Source organism: Lissotriton helveticus, chromosome 5_1 (genome assembly GCF_964261635.1).
Source record: "Lissotriton helveticus chromosome 5_1, aLisHel1.1, whole genome shotgun sequence".
Lineage (NCBI taxonomy): Eukaryota > Metazoa > Chordata > Amphibia > Caudata > Salamandridae > Lissotriton > Lissotriton helveticus.
In genome coordinates this window covers 37,032,031-37,056,147 of record NC_136065.1, presented here as the reverse complement: position 1 = coordinate 37,056,147, position 24,117 = coordinate 37,032,031, and the positions used below count along the sequence as shown (strand labels likewise).

General features: G+C 43.2%; 1 protein-coding gene across 1 annotated transcript in view; it reads left to right on the top strand.

Moving 5' to 3' along the window:
* LOC144754108 (E3 ubiquitin-protein ligase TRIM39-like) overlaps positions 1–24,117 on the top strand; it is a 416,694-nt gene that overhangs the window by 196,982 nt on the left and 195,595 nt on the right. Inside the window, exon 3 of the mRNA XM_078641673.1 lies at positions 22,417–22,647. Coding sequence (XP_078497799.1) covers positions 22,417–22,647 — 231 coding nt within the window. The remainder of the gene's footprint in view (positions 1–22,416; positions 22,648–24,117) is intronic.

Here is a 24,117-nt window from a genome sequence, read left to right as displayed (position 1 = left end):
ACAAAGTAAAGGACATTTGAATAATCACCATAAACTGAGTTGTGAAACAGCTAACAAAAGGGAATTTTACTATTTAGCTCTTAGCAACTTTTCAAGCCATGGCGTTCAGAATTAGAATTACTTGGAGGTTTCAAGAGCTATGAAGATTCTTTCAATGCTACTAAAGACACTATAGAATATCCTGTTTTTGTTAATTATGTGAAGATGTTGAATGATGAAATTGAGCAAGAAGCTGCAATTGCAGCTGAGATTGCTAGAGACAGTCCTCAGGATAGTCAAACTTCTGCTTCATTAAGTCAGGATCCATTAGGAGAACCAATTTTTCAAAATGAAGCAGCAACTGCGATGGAAGAGGTGGAAACAGCAATGTATCAAGCTCTAGAAGATGTAAGACACTTAGGAAACTTGGAAGAACAACTAAATGTTGAGCAGAAAGAAATATATGAGCAACTGAGAGAGCAGATTAACCATGGTTTACTTCATGAGAAGAAACAGTGCTGTTGCTCATCATTTGAACCTATCCGATTGTACGTGAGTGGAGAAGCTGGAACAGGAAAAAGTTTTCTAATAAAATTATCTTCAACTTATCTACACAAAAGAACTGAGTCACATTTGTCTTGTGTTGTCACTGCTCCACCTGGGTTGGCGGCCCACAATATTAAAGGAATTGCTTTACATCGTTTATTAATGCTACCAGTAGAGCTTGAAAACAAATTGGAATACCACAAGCTATCTGGAGAAGCTTGTTTTGAAGTTTCAAGAGTCTTGAAGAAAATGAAACTTCTCATTATTGATGAGGTAAGCATGGTATCAAACTTAATGCTTGCCTTTGTGCATTTAAGAATGCAGCAAGTTCTTAAAACAGAGTATGACGTGTTATTTGGACGAAAACATGTCATAGTTTTTGGAGATCTACTACAACTTACTCCAGTAAAAGGACAACCAGTGTTTAAAACACTGACACATGAAGATACCAAAAAGTCTTTGGGGAGTATTGGAAATGTTAACATTTGGTCATATTTTCAATATAAGGAACTTATTACAAATATGCGTCAGGCAAATTATGCAGATTCTGGAAAAATTCTTCAAGATATGAGGATTGGAAAACTGAGAGAACATGGCAAACAAGCATTACAAAAACAATTACTTCCCAATTTTTTTCCAAATGAAAATATTGTTCCTGAGAAAATATATATGAAAATTGCAGAAAACAAGTCTGTAATCTGCTTAATGCCAACATTGCGTGAATGTTCTGTATTCAATGAAGACATGTTAAAGTTGGAAAATGAAGAAATTATAAACTTGGAAGCTATTGACAAAATAGAACATGAAGGAATCACTATTATTTTAACTGAAAAGTTGAAGAGGAAATTGAATAGTTTTGAGAAATCGATAAGTAAAACTGCTGGTTTAGAAAATAATTTATATGCATGTATAAATTGTAGGGAAATTTTGCGATGTAATTTAAATGTGGAAAAAGGTTTAGTAAATGGAGCAATGGGTAAAATTGATGATTTTGTTAATTATGTAAATAGAAATGGAATTGAATTTTTGAAAATCAAATTTGATGAAATTGCAGAAGTACAACAACTTAGTTGTTGTCCAGCCCGGCTTTTGCTTGTAAAAGACTTGTATGTACGCAGAAAACAGTTTCCAATTGGTTTGGCATATGCGGTGACCATTCATAAATCTCAAGGTTTGAGTGTAGATATTGCTTTAGTTAATATTGGAAGTACCATGTTTAAAGAGGGTATGGCATATGTTGCTTTGTCCTGAGTGAGGACTTTATCTGGATTGTATTTGATTGATTTTGATGAGACAAAGGTTAGTGCAGATGTAAATTGTGTGAAAAAGTATAATAGATTAAGAAAAGAGTATACACCCAATTTAGATCAATATCCAGTGTTTGAAAAGCGTGTAGTAGGTAGAAAAAGAAGATTTGCGAATATCTGTAATGAAACTGTAGAGAAAGGAAATAAAACAGATGAAGTTGCACCTGCAAACAAAAAGAAAAAGGATAGTGTTGAAGAACATTTTGGATATCGGTTTGAAAATAGTTGTGGTGTGAACTGCTATGCTAATGTAGTTGTTAATGTTGTTTTTCTTCTTCAAAGTTTGCAACAGCAAAGTGCTGAAAATCGGGAGAAAAGATTTTCTTTATTATTGTATTTTGTTTATGAGAAATGTAGTAGTGATAGAACTAAAATACAAAGTGTTTCTGATATTCGAAATGTTTTGGACATATGTTCTGGTTCTACTCAATTTACACAAAATATACAGCAAGATTGTCAGGGATTTTTAATGTTTATGCTTGGTGTATTGGAAGATGAAGGTATAGATATTGAAAGTCTTTTTGGCCTTTCTTATAAATGGGAACATGAGTGTCAAAATTGTTTGTTTGCATGTACCACTAACATAGACACTGAAAGATTTATATATTTGACTTTACCAGACTGTGAATCAATGTCCTTTAATAATTTAGTTAGAGGAGCTATTCAAAACATGGAGTATAGGCAATGTAAGTCAGAAATGTTATCTTCATTATTTATACAAAGCTATGGACAGTATGTAATTTTAATGCTGCAACGTTGTAGAGCTGATGGAAGAAAATTGATAACTTTAATTAAAAATGTTGTGCTACTCAAGTATCAATATCAGGAAGAACTTTTGTAGCTGTTGCAATTATTTTTCATGATGGACCTTCTACAACATCTGGACACTACACTGTTTATTTATGATGTCTGAAAGGTTGGACACATTGTAATGATACTCAATTAGTTTTTAAGCAACGTTTGCCTAAAGAGTTACCAAATTCTTACCTAATATTTTTAAAGCCTAAATTTTAAGAGCTAAATTTTCGCCTTTCATGATTACTGCTGTTAAGGTAGATTAATTTGGTGTTGTAGAGTATTTTCTAAGGGAGGGTGAGGAATGTGAAGGATATTCCTCATGTTGATGTTGAAGCAGTATAGGTGTATGAGGTCGTGTGTGATGTGGCTGTAGCAGGGGATATTGAAGTTCAGTAAGATGGAGGTGTTTTGGATTTGTAGTAGTCATTGTAGGTGTTCGCTTGAAATTCATGTGTAGAGTGTTTTAAGTGTGTAGTCTGTTGGTAATGAGGGCGTGTGTCACTGTTCTTCTTCTCTTGGTTAGTCTCCCTTTGTAAATGTTGCAGAGCATGTCTAGGGTGTTATAGGAATATGAGGAGATGCTGTAGACTTGCTTTCACATGCAGAGCGAGGAGTTAAGAATGAATCATAAGTTGTGTACATGGTTAGTAGGTGTTGTTACTGTTTACATTGTAGTTGGCCAGCAGAAATCATCTGAAGGTGAATAGGTGGTTTTGAGGATGAGTATCTTCATGTTGTGCAAGTTCAGATTTAGAGAGCTGCTCCTTATCCACTTGGTGACAACTTTAATTATGTTGTGGAGGTTATTTGTTATGGTATGTGGTTCCTTGGTGAGGAACAGGATGAGCTGGGTATAGTTGACGTAAGAGATGATGTTGTGGTGGAGATGGTGAGCCACTGGTGTAAGGGTGGCTATGAAGATGTTGAATAGCGTTGGATTGACGGATTAGCACTGGTGGACGGTGTTAATGATATGAATGGTTTTGGATCAGAATACTGGAAGGCAAATGTTCAGAGTTATTTTTGATCATATTTCAAAGTAAGAATTACAGACTTTCTATTTGGCCATGAGGAAAAGTTTGTGAAATCTTTAACAACTTTTTTTCATATTTTATCATGGAATAAAATTAATGATGGTGTTTCGTTATTTCTAGATTGTTTGACATACCTCATAGATACGTAAGAATTTGGTGTTAGAAAAAAACATTTAAGATATATTTTATTTCTATTTTTGAAATATTTATTGAGATTGTTTTTTTTTAAGATAATCTTCTTGATTGCCTGTTTTTTTGCCCGCTGTTATGTGATGAGTACTATTGAACTCACTGTTTGTAGTGAAATTCAATATATTCTAAGAACAGCAAAAAAGGCTAATTAAGTGCTTTAGAAATGATTTTGTGTTGTATCAGATAAATTGTAACTGTATTTTTTTTTGTCTTCTACAGATGGTAAATTTGCATTACATTTTTTTTTAAATGTATTTTTTTGAAGATAAGTATAACTAACTATCAAAAATGATCGATGGGATGTACTTCTACAAAAGTGAAGTAACACGACGTCTATGGTGTGCAAACATTTGTAAAGATGGTTTGTATCTTTGAAACAAATTTGAAGAAATTTAAAAAACATATATAGTGAGTGTACTTGTCTTCTTTGTATTTAACTACAGCACATCAACTGCTTTGGAATTGGTAAGCTGAATAGATATTTTTTACTTCTTTTAGTACTGCATTTTATTATAATAGCCTTAGTTTATTTCTAAAAAGATAAACAATGATTGGTTTAAAAATGTAAGGAAATTTTATAAGTACAAATTCTTATAAACAAATTTAATTGATATATTCATATAAAATACTTGAGAAAGGTTTCCGCATAATAGTTTTTAAAGGGCAAAATAGTTGATAAAGCTAGTTTTGTATTATCTATTAGGGAAAATGATAAAATGAAGTGTTTATATTTTCCTGCAAGGTACAGCAACATAATAACATTTATTATGGATCAACTTCAGAAGAACATCGAAGACACCTTTGAAATTTCTAACAGGCTGACAGAGGACTTAAATGTACCTTTTGTGGACAGTAGCAATGAAGATCAACCTATTGGTGCAGAAGATATAACCTGCGATTTTTTGGATTGAATGAAGCATTAGATGACATTGACTTTAATGTCACAAGTTTTGAAATTGACGAAGAAGCAAAAGAAATTCCTGATGAAATCATGCTAGATGTTCTATTACATTATGAAATGTTACAAGAATAAATTTATAATTAAAAATGGTTTGAGAGAGTCTTCTTGTACAATTGTAATCTCTGAGCTAGTAGCGAAGTTATTATGGTGTAAACTGAGTCTTACAGCATGGGGTGCTTCAAACTTGTGTTTTATAGTTTTTATTTCCAGGTGTCTATCTTTTGAGTTCTGGCAAAGTCTCAGTGATTGCTGATGTTGTATTGTACAGAGCTATTCAACAGAATGTCTTTTTGTATGCACTGTGGTAAAAATGAAGGTATTTAAAATTCAATAGGCACTCTCCTTGCAGTACTCTAATCATTCAGTCACTACCCAAGTACTCATGCAGTGACCCAGGCCTTAACATATAGACTGCTACAAACCCATGTCCAATACGCATGCAGTCCTCTAAGAACCTACACACTTGTCTTTCACACTTTCAATTCCCCAGTCAGTATCCAAACACTCCAGCAAACAACCTGTCACTCCTCTTGCACTCCTCTAGTGACCCATTCAGCACCATGTACTAATCCATTCACTGCGCCAAAACCCAACCACTTATAAATTCAGCCAGGTACTCTCCTTGCAGTACTCTAATCAATCAGTCAGGACCCAAGTACTCATGCAACGACCCAGGCCTTTGCACATGGACTGCTTCAAATCCCTATCCACTGCACATGCAGTCCTCTAACCACCTACACAGTTGTCTTTCACACCTTCAACTCCCCAGTCAGTAGTCATACCCTCCAGCAAATACCCTGTGACTCCCCTTGTACTCTTCTAGTGAACAATTATGCACCATGTACTCTACTAATCCATTCACTGTTCCACAACCTAAACACTTTTAAATTAACCCAGCATTATCCGTGCAGTACTCTAATCATTCAGTCAGTACCCAAGTACTCATGCAGTGACCCAGGTCTTAGCACATAGACTGCTTCAAACCTCTATACACTATGCATGCAGTCCTCTAACCACCTACACACTTGTAGTTCACACCTCAATCCCCCAGGTAATATCCATATGCTCCAGCAAACACCCTGTCACTCCCTTTGCAATCCTTAAGTGACCCATTCAGCACCATGTACTATTCCATTCACTGTGCCAAAACCCATCCACTTATATCTCAACCAGGCACTCTCCTTGTAGTACTCCTCTAGTGACAAAATGTTCTAATAGCCGTATAGCCCTTCGTAGATGGGTATACCACTGTTAAAGGCCCTCACCTTTGGCTTGTGGCCTTTAAAGGGGGAGAGGGCCTTTAATAGCCGGTAAAGCCCTCTATGGTGGACTATAAGGCGCTAACTCCCCTTTGCCACCATGGATTTGCTTCAAACCTCTTGCAATCAAAAGTATCCATACCCAGCGTTGCTCCAAGACCCCAAAACCCACCCCCAAACACCTGGAACCCCCCAAACAGCACCCCAAAGACAAGCAAGTGAGCAAAAACACAAAAACTTTTCCACCTCCGATTTTCTCCAAAACACTTTTCCGGTATTAGACCTTCCCAGCAATGCCCCCAGACCCGTCAACCCAGGAGGAAACAAGTTTAACACCCCCGAACAGCCAAAAAGCAAAACCTTAAAAAGTGAGACTTAGCAAATTTCGGGACAACCTGGAATTCAGTCCAAATGCGCTGTGCAGCTAGGCCCTAACTCCCCTTTTCCACCATGGATTTCCTGAAAAACAAATGCAATCAACATTAGACTGTGCCAGCAGTGCTCCCAGACCCCCCGACCCAACACCGCAAATCTAGAACACCCCCAAAGAAACCCCCAAAAACCTGCAATACTGGTATATTCAAAACATGGCAAATTGCGCTGTTCACAAAAAACAAACAGCAATTGGTTTCAACAGAGACAGCCAGCCATTGCTGTCCACTGCATGCCATCTTCTCATTATTCATTACCTGTTCTACGTTTTGTCCGCATATTCTTCAGAAAGTGAGGGCCCAGAGGCAAGCCTCTCCTGTAAATTTCAGAAGTAGGTCTGTCAACAATCAGCAAGCATGTAGTCAGTCAGTTATTTCAGTCCCACTTGAGGGGACTCTTCTACGAAGACAAAGTTTGTTTTTTCTCCATAATCCATCCATCTGCCTTGAGGGAAATGGATAGGGGGATTCTGGAGGAGGAGGAGGATAGAGGAGCATGATTGAGTTGTGAACTTGTGAACATCTGAATGCAGACTGCGGCACTTTCAAATCAATAAGGAAAATAAGATGAAGACAGTGCTGATGATGGACTTATTGTGATTAGGTGATTAGAGTTTTGTTGTGGTGAAAGTAGCAAAACAAAGAAAGACACACAGGAATAAAAGTGAATAAGTACGTAAAAAAAAGGAAGTAATTTTCAGGCCTCGGTGTCAGGGAAGCAGAGCTCGTCCTCCAAGTCTACGAAATGAGGTGGGAGTAGGTCTGGTGACCGAGAAGAACTTCCGTCGGCGTCACCTAAGTCGGTGTCCTCTTCTTCCTGCGTGCATTCACGTATTTTGTAATGAAGTGCTGATTCATCTTGATTATTGTTAACCTCTCCACATTTTTGGGCAAAAGGCTGGTCCTTTTTGAAGTAACAATGGCACCAGCAGCACTGAAAACAAGTTCAGAAGACACGCTTGCGAGTGGGCAAGACAAATAATTTAGAGCCAGGTTGGTGATCAGTCGCCATACAGAGCTTTTTCGTATACCAATATCCCAATGGGTTCTCATTATGACAGACCTCTGTTGGGACATCCAGATAGGCCTGCACCACCGACCCAAGGTTCTCCAGGGTTGATCCACTTTGTGAACCATGTGCGACCTTTTCATCAGTGGACCGAGCAAACCCTTGCTGAGTTAGCCAATCCCCTTCCAACAATATTGTTTGCGGCCTGGTGCAGGTGTGGATGATGATATGGTTGCTGGTGTCGTTAACGGCTGTGAGGGAAAGTGACTCCCTTCGGCCACGGATTGATAAGTGGAACTTGACGCCGGATGGCCTGCTGATTCAGTTGTACTTGTGCTGCCTCCTTGAAGGTTCTGCCGGTCTTTTTCGAACCGAGTGGCTGTCACAGCTAGCCATTGTTTGTACTTTGAAACATCTGCTTCATCAAAAGGAATGAATGCTTTGCTAGCCACTGCCTTTTTGTACCGTGGATCAAGAATAGTGGCACAAATGTAATGTTGTTCTGTATGTATGTTATTAAGCCTTTCATTCTCAAGTAGGCGCCTTAATAACTTCTCCGCCAAATCATATGCTTCTCGCTTTTCACCATCATCTCGGAACGTTGAAGACACCTCCTTCAGTTGGTGCTCTAGCATGCGCAACAATGGGATAGCTTTGCTCAAAGAACAGTCCTCCCTGCTGACTTCACGCGTGAAGAGCTCAAAAGGACAAATCATGTCTGTCAGGCTTGCAATTAGCTTCCATTCCTCCAACTCTAGCCTCATCTCTTTGTGAGTAGAACCCAGTTTAAAGACATACTCATGTATTACCTCCCACTGCTCAGACAGACGCTCAAGCATGTAAAAGGTTGAGTTCCAATGTGTTGCTACCTCCTGGATTAGTCCTTTGACTGGCAGTTTACGTTCATATTGAAGGCTCCTCATCTGCTTTCGGGCCTTAAAAGAATGGGTGAAATGTGTGCAGATTCTTCGGCAGATGGTCAGTAATTTGACGACTGGCACTTCTGTTTTCAAGAAGGCTTGCACCACGATGTTAATACTGTGCGCCAAACACGGCACTCTGAAATAGCCACCGTTCTCCATGGCCTTAACTATATTACTGCCATTATCCGTGGAAACATAACCAACTGTGTGATTTCTTGGATGCAGCCATTCATTGACCTTCCTGTTAAACTCCTCCAAAAGGTTAGGTGCAGTGTGAATATTTCTCCATGGCAAACATGCCTACTGTTGCATGTTTGCGAGTAGCTTGAAAAACGTCCTCCTTGTCAACATCTTTGTGTTTTAACTGTTTTTCGACCCCCGCAAAAGAGACCCAGTGTGCAGTGATGCACATGTAATCAGGGGCTTGGCAACTGGTCCACCTGTCTGTTGTCATGTGGATAGTGTGAACAGCACTCTTCAGAATAGCTGAGCCAATCACCTCCAGCACATCTTGATGTAGTGCTGGAGCAGCAACCCTTGCAAAATAGGACCGGCTAGGAACCTTCCATTTAGGGCAGACTGTTGCCACCAATTAACAAAAACCCACCCCTTCCACGAAAGAGAAAGGGAGAAGGTCCAGCGCTAGCATTATAGCCAGCTTTGCGTTATACAGATGCACCGTTGGGTAGTTGCGTTCAAATGGCGCATCCGACCAAAACATGCTGCTAATGGTGGGCTGGACCGTTTTACGTGATGATGATGATGATGATGCAGACTTCAAACCAGTTAGGCTCATTGATTTAGTTTTTTGCATTGGTGCCTGTCCCAGACTCTTAGTGTGCCTCATACATGTTGCAGGGGTAGAGGGTGTGGGCGCTACCACTGCAGTGCTGCTGCCAGGGGTACTGGGTGTACCAGAACAAATGTGTGTCGCTTCTTCATTTCCCCCCTGCACGATCAGCCTCTCATGAGATGCAATATCAAGGGATACATTTGGATTTGTTTTTGTTTTGGCTTCCTCAATGTCACTTAGGTACTTATACCACTGGATAGGGTGGTGTTGTTTGAGATGACCTCTCTGGCCTCCGGTACCATAGTTGGTACCAAGCTTACCCCGACTAACTGATACTTTACAAATCGAACAAACGACCATGTTTTCCGCCTTTTTGCTAACAGTAAAGAAGTCCCAAACTGGGGGCTGGAGATGTCTGCTGGTGGTGGAGGTGCTACTTAGACTTTCAATGCCAGATGAAGTGGAGGATAGGTGTGGCTGAATTTGTTTCTGTTGTTCACTTACAGCACCACTACTTGAGGTAATGGAGGTCGAGCTGGATGGAGGTCCCTGCTGGCCCTTCTGTCGAGAAAATATGGAAGCTGTAGGTCGTGTTGGTGTTGTAGTTAACTGCGTTGGTGGTGGTACCAGTGCCACGCCGCCCACATCCCAATCAGCAGCCATTCGGGCTAGGGTTAAAATGTTTGTCTGCTGCATGCCCGCTGTGGCTGGAGTGACGCCTGTGATTACTGGGTCATCGTCAGACAGTTCATCAGCAGCAGAAGGCACCACTTCTTGTTCATCGTCATCAAACATAAGTCAAAGCCTTGCTGGAACCTTCCTTTTAGGCTTAGCTACCTTTGTCGGCTCATGGCGTGCCTCACTGTCAGACTGCATTGCTGGGTTCCAATCACGATCAAGGTCATCATGGGCATAATGGATGAAAGCTAGGCAAAATGGGTGCAGGCCTGAGCACACTGCCTGCCTTCCAAATGGCCCCTTGACCCCCAGCACATGGCCAGGCCCTGCCTGTACCAGCCCTCAAAATGGCCCCCACCCACATGGCCAGTCCCCAACAACACCCCAAAAAATCGAAAAACACATAAAAATCACCACAATCCCATGCCATCCATGCCCTCAATGATGTTTAAATTCAAGGCACCCCACAGAAAGACTAGGCCCATGCACCACTGAGTACCCCTGGGCATAATGGTTGAAAGCAAAGCAAACTGGGTGCATGCCTGAGCACACTGCCTGCCTTCAAAATGGCCCCTTGACCCCCAGCACATGGCCAGGCCCTGCCTGTACCAGCCCTCAAAATTGCCCCCACCCACATGGCCAGTCCCCAACAACACCCCAAAAAATCGAAAAACACATAAAAATCACCACAATCCCTTGCCATCCATGCCCTCAATGATGTTTTAATTCAAGACACCCCACAGAAAGACTTGGTCCATGCACCACTCACTACCCCTGGGCCTACTGGCTAGTGAGGCTTTACAGGCGCCCCAAAATAAAAAAAAATAAAAACATATAACAGTGAGCTAAAATTCCATGACATAAATGAGAATTAAGTAAAAAAAAAAAATCAAAGAAACAGTTGTATCATGCGCCCATGACTAATCCTGGGCCTACTGGATACTGTGACTAGCTACCCACCACAATATATATTTTGTTAAAGTTGTGAAAAAAGTTTTAGAACTGGAGTTGCCTCAACTGCAATGCCCCAAACAAACAACACCAACTTACTTGTAAAATCTCAAGACCAAAAGTGATCCAAACTCCAAAGTCCAAAAAGTCCTCAAATACAAAAATCCACCAGCAGCAAGAAAAAGTAATCCTTCCAGCTCCACAGCCAAATGAAAAGTGACCAGTACATGGACAAAGCACTGGCAGGAGCCTGCTGGACAGGAACAGGAAGTTGGAGACTCTGGGGCACTTCCTTCCTCCCACCACACCCCAGAAAATGGACTCCTGCACCAAAAAGTGCAGCCAAATGTCAATCTGAGGAGTTATTCTGATCAAAATCATCATTTTCACAAGGTTTATGCTTCCTGCGGGGGATTTCTTGTGCAGAATTGCAGTTTTGCAATTTCTGGAACGCGAGCTGTTCAAACCTCCCGCCGTCGCGGGCATTTATGACGTACTCGCATTGTCAAACTCTCGCTGTGCAAGATGGCAAGCCGCGATGACGTAATTGCGTTCGAAAAACTCTTGCGCGATCACGCAGCAAGATCGAAAATGGCGCAGCACACGCAAAACCGGGAGAAAAACAACTCGGCAGGCTCAGAGTCAACGCCGCGCGCGCGAGATTGTATTTTTCAAGCGCGACCAAGCAAAATAATTCGTAGCTTGCGAATTTGCGAATTATTGGGTAAATTCGCTCGATTCGCGGATCACGAAATCATCAAGAATTCGCAAATTCGCACGCAAAACAGATTTTACGCCCAAGCTTAGTCTGTGCTGGTTAGTAGGTATAGTCAGTTCAAGGACAACCGGGTTGTGGTCAGATAAAGTCCTCTGGAGCGTGTGGACCTCAACTACCCTCCCATTTACCTCCTCATTAAGCAACCAGCAGTCCAGTCAAGACCCACTATTAAATACTGGTGTTATGTGTGTACCTTCTATGACCCCCTCATTTCGCAGGTGCCAGGCATCCACCAGACCCATCACCAGCATGCCATCCCTTATGCACTGTGCAACTTTAATCGTCAGTGCACCAGCTGGTTTGGATTTATCCACTTGTGGATTGAGGTGTGTGTTGAGAATGAGATCTCCCCCCACATGAGTGCAGCTTCCGGCCAAGTGTGTAAGACATTAAACATTTGCAAAAAAGGCGTTGTGTCATCCACCACAGGACCATTCATATTTATAATTGTCACCAGCACCTTCCCCAGTTTGCCCAGCACCATAGCCCAGAGGCCCTCCGTGTCTACGCTGATCTGTATAGTCGTAAACGGCACTCCCCTTTTGAAGAGTGTTGGACTTGGCCCTTCTGGCAGGTTCACCCCTGAACTTTTTGCTTTTTAATGGTGACCTGGTGATAATGATTTTTGGCTTCTGCGCACTTTACCACTGTGTCCCAGGGTAAAGTGGGTGCGTGTGGTGAGGTTGGCGTGGCCTCTCATAGGAATGCATGGGTAGTTCCTGATGCATGGGGTGTGCGAACTCGTGAGATTGAATGCTGCGCAATGATGTGTGCGGCGTGAATGTGTCTAGTGTGGAAGTGCTACTTCTAGAAGTTGGCATGTTTGTGTAATTTGTGTCTGGCTTGTGATTGGCTGGAGCTGACTGGTGAGCCTGGCTCCATGAGTCATGATGGGTCTGCCCCGGTGGTGAGTGTTGAGATTAGCATGAGTGATGTGAGGAAGGAGTACACCTGGGACCTGAATAGGACTGGGCTTTCCCCACACAATGCTGACTCCGCCCCCTGTGGTGCGTCTAATGACCCTAGCTTGGCCAGTGAATAGTGAGAGGGGCTGAGTCCATCAAGAGTGCTCCCAAACCAGCTGCGCCTGGTTTTGCCCCCACCCTGCTCCTTTAAACAAAGGCATTTTTGTGTATAAAAAGAGGCTGTGACCTCTTGTAAAATGTTCTTGTTTCTGACTGGAATCAACTAGGGGCATGCTGCTGCTGGGGCCCAGGGGCAGGCTTGCCTCCCTGGGCCCTGCCCAGCCCCTGGATGCCTGGAGGACCCCTCTACGTCCTGAACCCTGACAGAGGGGCCTTGCTGATGGTGGGGCCCAGGAGGGACCGCCGTGGGGGCTGTCTCCTTGCTGGAGTGCCCTGTGTGCTGGCCCTGACCTCCAGGACCTTTTAGCTGTGCCTTGGCCCTTGCCCTAGGGATTTGGCTGCCCCTGGCGCCCCGTGAGCGCTGTTCTTTGTTTTCTATCCCCCAGCGAGGGAGAGCCGGGGCTGAGCAGCGCGATGCTGCCCTTTTATCCGAGTGATTCCCCGGCGTGGGGATCCCCCCCTGGGCCCATTTTTGGCGCGAGTGCCCACCTCGCTTATTTGCCATTATTTTGGCCCCTGGCAGGTGCCCACCCCGCCAGGGACCTTGCCGCTATTTCCTTTTTTTGCCTAACGGTGGCACATACCCCGCTGTAAGGGTTAATTTCAGGGAGCCTACCCCTCGTTGTAACACCGAGTTCACCGCCGCTGGCCCGGGACCCCTCGTGACGTCCTCCCCGGGCCACGCTGGGATTGGCTGCCGGCCCGAGGAGTTCCGGAAGTCCCGCCCCCGCCGCGAAGCGAGAAGAAGCAGGAAGCGGCGGGAGCCTACTCCGCTCTCCTGCATTGCCCAAGTGAAGCCGCTGTCAAACCCCCCGGGGCTTCCTAGAGTGAGGGAGAGCCCCGGAGAGCGAAAGGAGGCCGCAACACCATAGAGTCCCGAGGAGCGGGAGCTCTCCAGACAGCCGCCGCGAGACCCGGTGAGTGCTTTGCGGGAGAGGGGGGGTGTCGGGGCACATTGCCGTGCCGCCCCCCCGCCAGCGCGAGGTCCGTAGTGTTGAGAGGCCCGTGGGGCCTCACTTGAGTTCGAGTCCCCCAGGGAGGGACTCCAACGACAGGCCGTATTGTTAAAGAGCCCAGCGAGGCTCCAGGGGCATTTGGATATTTGGAGCCTGCAAGGCTCGGGGGCATTTTGTTATTTAGAGACCACGGGAGGCTCTTAGCTCATTTTGTTTATGTCGAGTCCACGAGGTACTCCAACGAAGGCCACATTTGTTTAACGAGCCCTGAGAGGCTCCTGAGTGCATCATTGTTTGAGCCCGAGAGGCTCTTGGGGGACACGAGTGCTTTGGCCAGAGCCTGCGAGGCTCCAGTGTTGGCCACATCATCTCCACAGCTGCCCAGCACTTAGTGGGCAGCTGCTCCGTTTAGGCCCCTGACATTTGGGACAGCCACAGGTTGTGGCTTACGTAATTTCTTCGAATTTTCCTTCCCTGCACCTCTGAATGTGTTTTGATGCGTCATGTGCCTTGTTCTTACACCGCTGAATGTATGTTTATGCATCATGTGTTTTCCTTCCCTACATCTCTGAATGTTGTGAAGCATCATGTGTAATATGTTCATGCTTATTCCCCTAAATGTATTGTGATACTTAGGTGGTTGTTCCTCCTAGTACAGGTGTTGCTAGGGAGGTCCTGGTTTCCTGCGTAATATTCTCCTAAGGTGGTTAGGGTTGCGTAGGTGGTACTTACCTGTTACCAGTAGTTACTGGTTGTGTGCCCTGTTTCATTTTTTCCTACAGTGATTATTATTCTATGTTCTACAAGTGCATATTCCTGACAGTGGTCCCTGTGGCCCTGTCCTATACATAATCCCCTGTAAAATCTGTCCGTGCCTGTTGGCACATTGTAAAGTGAGTGTTTCTATCTAATGTGTTTTGTAATACAAAGGCTATTTTTACATATACCTTGTGTGGAGTTCCTTTTGTGGGGGGCCTTGGATGTTGTTGCTGGTGGGTGCGTGCGCAAATGCTTTTCACATCGCCTCTGAGATAAGCCTGACTGCACATGCCAAGCTACCAAGAGGGTGAGCATGGTTTCTCTTGGTGGGTGACTTCCTTGCCCTGACTTAGAAAGGTGGTTTCTGCCTGGCTTTGGCGCAAGCCTCAGCCAACCAGAAATCTCATCTCTAACAAAGAGAATAAGGACCCCCCTCGCATAGATGGAATACGATGAGGCCAGCCGGTATGCTGCCCATCTGCACACCACCTTGCCCTCCGTATGTTTACTAAGGTGAGTCTCCTGCAATAGGGCAATCTTTACATTATGTCTATCCAGCTGTGCCAACACTTGCCTGGTCTTCTTAGGTGTATTCAAACTGCGGACATTCCAAGTAATACATTTATAAGTCTCTCCCTTCATGTATAGTGGTAAGCTGCACCATAATAATAGCTGACCATTCCAGAGCACATGTACATATAACAACACAATTCGTAGGTGTTATTGTATCTCCAATCACACTACCTTCGATGAGAAAAAAGGAACATACCCTCCCTCCCTCCACCCACTTCAGCATCCCTAAATTGCCAAAGGCCTGACCCCCCCATGTAACTCCCAACCTAACAAAAACAACATGAAACAATTTATATGGTGGGGAACACCCAATGGGGGTTGTAGCGCCGAAAGCCACTCCTAGATCTAGTAAGGAGGGGGCCGCCAATGTGTTACCTCATCCCATCACCACGGCCAATCCTTCAGTCACCTAGTAAACAAAACCTAGTATCGGACCTTACTTGTGAGGCTCGGGCCCCATTAGAAATATGCATAAGCAAAGTACAGTAGAGCAACCTTTGGCTTCTCAAACCTACATTATTTCTCCACCCAGCAACATTAACCACACAAGTTTGGCCGTCTTTTGCCTGCAGGACAAAAGGCTTATGGTTCGTAACATATCATTTGTTCAAGCATACAAAAACTGTGTCTCTGGTAGAAAAGTCATTCAAAACAACATCAAAGCGCCGCTGGGAACTCGACAGGTCAGATATGTACAACATAGTTCCAGGGCTCAAGCCCTCTTACTGTTCAGTGATCGACATCCGATGTGCGGACCGGGGAGTTCCGCTGACGCTGTAGAGATTTAGCGTGCTCCATCGCTTGTTTGGGGTTCGTAAAAATCTCACTGCTATCCGCTTCCCCAATCCACAACCTTTCCGGATAGAGCATGGCATAAGGAATCTGTTCTTTCATCAGCACTTTCTTGACATTTTGAAATTCTTTCCGAGCAGCTTGCACGGTGGTTGTGAAATCCGGGTAAAACGACAAAGCATTGCCCTGGTGAGTTATCGAACCTTTTTGATGCGTAATGTGCAGCACTGTATCTCTGTCTCTGAAATTAAGCAGCCTAGCAATTATTGGGCTCGGGGGAGCACCCGGTGGAGGGCGCGCTGCCAAGGATCTATGAGCCCGCTCCACAACAAATAGGGGTGATATGTCATCCTTGCTGCAGATGTCCTCTAACAGCATCTCCATGTAGTCTTCCAAGCACCCCACATTTGTGGATTCAGGAAGGCCCAAAACGCGAATATAGTTGCGCCTGGAACGCGCTTCTATGTCCTAATTTTTCGCTTGGATGACAGCTAAGAGTTTCGTAATGTCTGATGTTTTCGCGGCTACCTGCTGTAATCCATATTCAGCGTCTGTGATGCGCTATTTCGCTTCTCCAATTCGCGCTGCCTGCTTATCTAGTTTTGCGGAAAAGTGATCCATCCTACCATTGAGGGCCTCATTTTTTCCATCTATGGCCTGAAGACTTGCTTGAATGGCGGTTAGCGATTTCTCAAGGGCCGTGGTGGCCTGTGATGATGACTCAAGCTGCGAGTCCAAGGGCGCGTTTTGCGCAGACTTGCCGCCCTAGCGTATTTCAAATGTGAGGCGAGGTTGTTTTTTTCGGGTTTCCCCATGTCACTCCCAGCCTGGGAAAACACAGTCCAATGAGAGAAAACAATTCCACACATATCTTTAAGGTATGAGCAGCCTCAGAAACTTTCCCTGCGTAGTCCGAATAGTATTTATGCAGTTTGGCAATTAAATTAATACATATACATCTGATGGCCAAAATAGTCATTCAACAAAGGTTTTGCTCGGACATTACTCCAAAGAGACAGAAGAAAACATCATAAGATTCAAAACATTTTATATAGGAGTGAACCTTGAGAAAGTTACATTACATGTAACGAAACACGTGTCGGCTGTCATCTGCTGTTCTTTGAACATCACAACCTGGAAGGCCTGAGGACTAGGACCCCCAACATGGCTGTTACTGTTTGTTTCTCTGTAGTGCTACAATGTTTAGCAAACTGTGCATTTTAATGTGAATTTCGTGTTTGATGAACCACTTGCATTTCTAAAACATCCTATGTGCTGTCTGTTGGATCTCTTGGAGCGGAATGCCCAGAGTTCTTTGATATCCCATAGAATTTCGAAATTGAAACAAAAATTAAATAGAACAAGAAAAGTGTTTTGAATCTTATGATGTTTTCTTCTGTCTCTTTGGAGTAATGAGAACAACGGATCCTTCATGTCCGAGCAAAACTTTTGTTGAATGACTATTTTGGCCATCAGATGTATATGTATTAATTTAATTGCCAAACTGCATAAATACAAATCCTAGAGTGCTGAGGTATAACCTATTTTTGTAAGATATTCAACAACAGGTATTCTTTCCTGTTGATTCGACATGATTGGTAGTGGGATGCCCCCTTTACCTTGAGTGGCACCGTAACATTGACATAACCCTAACTTGGGAACATACCATTTTTGTACTTTTGGGAGAATTTGATGTGCAACTTGTCTAGACCATCACTACCATTTCATGTTATGGTAGTCCGAATAGTGTAGCTAGAACGTGAGAAACATTATTCTCACCACCTGCACCTGAGCAGCAATCGTGGATAGACACTGGGTACAAAAGTAACCCTGTAAGACAGTGAAGGGCACTACGTTGATCGAGTATTTCCTGATGACGCCAGATATTAAGGCCTCTCTCCGACTGGATTCCTATCAGTGGTGCGGCCAGCATACACCTCAGTGAGCATATCCAAGCATAGTGCGGCAGGATGGGGGAGGGGGCACAGCCACGTGGTTCTTGGAATGTGAAGGCCAAGGAACCCCTTGCGTTCACAGGATGCACCCCCAAAACAAGAAGCTTGATGCAGTAAATGTCAAGCTTCTCCAGCCGCCATGAAATCCAGTCTTGTGTCGCTGCACCTCTGGGGGTTCCCCAGCGCGTCTATGCCAGTCAATCCACCCGGGTGCAATCAGCTAGTTTCTCCCCAGTTCGCACATCGGGTGAACAGGCAACCATCATGTTAGGGGGGCCAATAGATCGGCACTGTGTCTAGGCAGGGGGGCTCCGCCTCCAACACGATTCCCAGTTAAGCAGCCCTCTCACAGCCCATTCTCCGCTCCGAAGCCGGCCTCTTGTGTGGTGCGACGTCCATGCTCCACTGTTGCAGGCCCTCCGCTCACCTTCAGCAGCAGCCTTCATGTGCTCTCTCGGACTCACAACCCTCCTGGTGGCGTCTCGTCATTCAACACGGTTCAAGCTGCGCTCCGGTCTGCACCAACTGCTCCAACAGTGCACACACACATCGCTATGATTCTCAGCATATGATTCCTCCGTCTCACACCGCAGCCATTACTGCAGCTCCGGATCGCGTCACATGTTACCGATCTTCCTGCAGCGCGTCTAAATCGGCCCAAAACACATTGACGGCTCAACCAGGTACACAGCAATCCGGTCCCAGGGATTAATTTAATGGATGGCTAGGTAGAGGCAGGATAAATGCAGGATGTAGTCGGCGGCCGGCAGAGCAACACTAGAGTGCGGCCATCTTGCCGAGCACCAAGCCACACCCCCACATTTCTCAGAAATGTTAAATCTTATCTTAAACATGTCTGATACAAGTAGTATTGTACATGTATTTAAGACCGTATTTTCTGGACTGTTAGCACCTTTTGAAGCAGTCCTAGGAATATTTCCAAACTTCGTGCACTCAGTGTTTCGCGGATTGCCTCTTCCTTTGGGACTCGCTCCAGGGATACTATTCTTGCTCCTACTACTGCAATATAGCAAGCCAATTCACCAATGTCACCCAGTTCTCCACGGAGACAACTCTACTAGCGATGAAGTGTCATGAGCGCATCGTCCAAATTTTGGGAGTACCTAGTCTAAGAGAATTAAATACCACATGGTTTCTGTCATTCAGACCAATTTGGCAAGATTGCATCTTACCTGTTCTACGCTGCCTGCTATGCGTAGAAGAATGCGTGTTAGACACATGTCTCACACTCCCATCAGTCGTGCCAACGGATGTTGATACTTTGCTTGAACCAGTAACGGCCCATGCATTGTATTGTCCCCAGCTGCTACCAATTCTGATGACAGCATTCACTGAGATCTCACAGAAGCAAAATGCTACTGTTGAGGTGGATGTATGACGTTACAACGCATACTTTTACTCCGCGTACCATTACAACGCGGTATTTACAACGAATACCGTTACAACGCATAGCGCTTTGGGGTGCTGGATAGTGGTAAGTATAATTTACTATTCTAACTCCAGTCCCCGTGGACCCTAGGGAAGGTGTTGGATAGTAAATTAAACTTACCTCTTATCCTAGAGCGCCCCCCAGCGCAATGCGTTGTAATGCCATGCGTTGTAATGCCCGCGTTGTAATGGTAGTGCGGAGTAAAAGTTGCGTCGTAACGGGTGTATACCGTTGAGGTACGAGAGAAGATGGGCACACAGGTACCTTCTGATTCGAACATTGCTAATGTGACCATTGCTGACGGCAATGGTTCACATCTATGTGCAGTTGATCTTCTTAACGAGGTAATCCAACTTTCACCTACAATGGTAGACACATTTTTTACAGCTTAGAAGATTTGATGTTTTCTCTTACCACAAACACTGACTTTTGATTTGGCACACAGTGTTCTGAGAGACTCTGAATTCGACCTTCCTTTTTTCAAAACAAAGTTCTAACTTTGGGATTTTTTTTTCTATGATTATTAATTTTTCTAAATTTGTATTTTTCGTTTTTGACACAAAGGAATCTGCTTAAAGTAGAACTATTCATAGAGAACTAGAATTCTTTGAAAAACTTCCAGAGACAATATTTGACCTTGTCTTCATACCAACAGGTATATGTATTCTGACATGAAATGTTTTTGGTACCTTTTCTTTTCTGTATTTACGAGCCATTTCATAAAATGTATTTTCTTGATTCATTCAGATAGCATTTTTCAAATGTCAACTATATTCTTTGAATGAAATATTGCTGGAATGCTTACAGCACCATTGCTTGTTTGTGTACAACCAGTATCCATGCATTTGTATGTATTTTGGATGGGGTTTAAACACTTGTTGTATAGATAGCTGTTAGATTCGCTTATATATGTTTAGAACTTAGTATTTAGTAGAAGTCGTACATAAGAAAGTGGAGTGGGTGTTGTATGGTGTTTTAGATTCCAAATGAATTTTCCCGATTCATGCCCTTATATAGGTACGAAAAATGTTTCCCTAATATAGGCATAGAAATAAAGCCCTTATTTGGAAATAGCCCATGCAGTCCAAATACAGGCAAGGCTACTTCCATCCGTTCATCTACGTCACAACGATTTCTTGGAAAACCAACCTCTTAAGCCGTTAGGGACTTACACTTGCTTGAATATTGATTTCTCCAAGAACTAAGATACTTTACAATGAACATCTATTCCTTAGGGTTTCATTCATAATGTTCATATGCCTGACTTTACGTCAAACATGGCATTCCTAAACAACTTCAAGGTATAAATATACCTTCACTTGCTATGGCAAAGCACGGTGTGGTTCGGTGCAGTTCGACGAACTACTTGCCCAACGCAGCTCGCTACGTGTCGAAGGAAGCCGACTCTCCAGCCGACGCACTGATCAGGAAGCTGTCCTTCTCTGCCGAGATTCCATCTTCAGTGTTTCTGACTCCCCTTGCAGGGTGTTGGGAAATCGAGTTCCAAGACAGAGATACCAAACCTCCTTCATTCTAAAGGTATGGAGCTTATTAGAACCTAGACAAACCTTTGACAGTTCTTGGCAAAAACTAAACCTATGCTAAAGACCATACTTACTTCTTCCCTCGTACTAGACCTAGGTTAGGTACATTGGGGTAGGCGTATTCTAGAAGCACCCGTTGAGTATTTTAGCATGTGTTATTTATGTATGTATTTTTATATGGCTTAGAAACCATACAATGCCATTACAGTATTATTTTATAATACTATTCACGTTGTAAGCATTATCCTTTGCATTCTGTCTAACAATTGTAGCAGTTCACCTCTCTTGCATGAGAGAGAAGACTGTTCAATAAACGCTTTTATTGAAAATGCCCGTCTCACTATTTCTCTGCAACTCTGTAGAAACGAAGCATGTACGATTGTTATCTATTGTTTCCATGACTCTGAAGATATGTTCTTATTCTTGGGGAAACAAAGTTGTCATGTTTATGCGGTTGTCAGAAACTAATCCCTTCTTGTGTATTCGAGAAAGTTTCTAGTGACCTCTGAGCTAGCTGGCACTCACTATTAAGTTTAGTATATTTGATATAGACCTATTGACCTAAGTCTTACGTTATATCTATAGGATATAATATTCCAATGTGAAGAGCCTATTGGGAATATAGGAACTACACTACAGGGGGTTGCGTATCTGAGTGTATGTGGGTTTTATATATGTGTGTGAGATTGTGAGATTGTAAAAGTGTATTAGTGTGTATGGTTGTGAGGGATTGTCTCTGTGAGTATCTGGGTGTGTGATAAATGTATTTGTGTGTGTGTGTCATAGTTTGGATGTATGTGTGTATATGTATGTGTGTGAGGATGTGTGGTTGATTATGTGTGTGAGGTATTGTATACATGTCTTTCTGTGTGTGAGACTACATTAGCTATAACTCCTGCCTTTTCTATGCACTGTTTGTACCCTTGCATAGTAGGTCACTTCCAGCATGTGAAATCATAGCATTCATGACAACACTTATAACTTCTCAAACTACATTATTTCTCACAAATCAGTGCTTGGTAGAGTGGCATGTTATTGTTATTGTTGTGTGGTTGTTGAGCTGAAATGAATGTGTAATAAGGTAAGCTACTTATAATTATTTAAAGGTGGTGGATAAATTGTAAATCAACGTTATAATTATAACTTCAGAATGTTTCAATTTTGTGTAGTTTAAACTTGGTTTGTATAGGAAAAATCCATTTTTCTAACTCTAACCAAGCGTTAACCTTTGGTTTTGCTATTGAATTTCAATGTTAAAAGAAAAGTGTTTTCAATCATAGAGTACAGAGTCAAAAGTGGAGAGTTGTCATGTGGAGTATAGCACAGTATAGTGAAGGAGAGTGTTGTAAATGCTGCTGTTGTAGAGCCGAGTATTGCAGATTGGAATCAAGTGGAGCAGAGTGTTGTAGCATATCGTACAGTGTAATAAAGTTTTATATAGTGTAGTGGCATGGTGTCTCATTTAGTGGAGTCAAGTACTGTAGAAGGGAACACTAATTTGACATATAATTCATTACATCTTAAAAAAGGTCTATAATTGTGGGTATAGATCAGTGTTACATACTAAATATGACAAAAGAAATATAATAGCATGTTGCTGTAGCATAATATTAATATGTAAATATATGTCCTTTGTTTAATTGTTAAAATTGTTTCCATCAAGGAAAACTACAAGAACCAGACGGAGAAGATCATTAGTACATTTGAGCTGCTGAAGGAGTTTCTGGACAAAGAGAAGCAACAACTTCTCAACAAACTGAAAAAGGAACATGAGCAGAATATGAAGAAGACGCAAGAGAACCTGAATGAACTGGAGATATCACAATCTACCCACAAGGGCCTCATCACAGATTTAGAGGATAAGTTTCAGCAAGAAGATGTGGACATGCTGAAGGTAAGAGCCGGTGTCTGATGCCGGTGAATGTTCAAAGCAGGCTTGCTTGCAATGATGAACAGACCTTATTGGGTTGGGAAGGAAAGCCCTTTGTAGCTCTGGACTGCATGTTCTCCTGCCCTATGTCATTTCTCCAGGGGTGCTCACTACAGACCTTGCCTTTTACATGGATAGGATTGGGACTCTAGAGTGGTGTTGTGGAAGTGGGCACACTAAGAGACCCCTCTTTAGGAAAGTGGATACTAGGGTGTCTACATTGACTTTGTGGGGCTGACAATAGTTTTAGCTTTACCTGTCTCAAACACTTTGCCATTCTATTTTTATTTTCATCCATGTGGTTCATAGGTGAGAAGGATAATATTTCTATCTGCATGGTTCATGTGTAGGAATGTGAGGATCGGGGTGCATGGCAAACATGATATGAAATGGAACCCATTTTGTCCCAGCAACCTTTGATGGTGGACAATTTTTGGCTTTTGTGTAAAGATGCCCAGACCTTTGTTAACTGGGAAACCTGCATCTTTGACATCCCTTCCCTTCCCTTCCCCAGTGTCCTTTTATTGACAGAGTGTTCAGTGACAATATGTTGTTTTCCTCCAGAGCCCCAGAACAATCCTAGCTCTGTCCCATCTTCTTTCCTCATCTGTGTCACAAATTATTTGACCTGGATTTTAGGGTTGAATAAACATCTATATCAGTGCTTGCAGAAACGAGCTCAGGAAAGGCGCCTGAGATCAAGCAGCATTTGGAGAACTCTCCTCATTTTCAAACTGCATAGAAGAGCTGATTGTTGGACTCTGGGGATAAATACTGACCAGCCTGAACATACCTTGTTCCAGGATCATTTAAGCTCAAGGGCAGGGCTATAACACAGTACCATTGAGCAATGGCTTTGACCCAGCACCTGAATCTGCTAATTTCTGACCTCCATTTAGCAGACTGGAGATTAGGGACTTAGAGGGAAATTCTGAGTTTAGTGGACCATAAATTGGTGTTCCTCCCACATCATACATTGTGGTAACCCAGCTCTTTTTAGAGCAAGGGGAAGTGCTTGATTAATACTGCAGAACTGTGACTGCCTCTATTGGAATAATCCTTTGTCCTGCTGGCCTCTCTGCCACAGGACTGCCAGGTCATACTGCTGTCATGCAGCTTTATTAGGCGCTCCCACAACATTTGCCTGTATGCAACCCCTGTGAGTCATAGCAGTCGCGGACAGGAACATTGCTCCATTGTCCCTTTATGAGGAGAAAAAAACTCCCTGCATTTAGGCATCATAGAGTTTTTGTTTTTTGAGAAGAACTCCTGCTTTGGGAACGTATACCTGAAAAACAAAAAGTAAATTCTTCAGCTCCCATAAAGTTAATCTGTTTTCACAGCAACCACTGCACCATCTAAATATCTGGGCAGTCTTCTGCAAAGAGAGCAGAGGCCATACCCTTCTCTGACCTAGCAGGCTGGTGGCCTGCC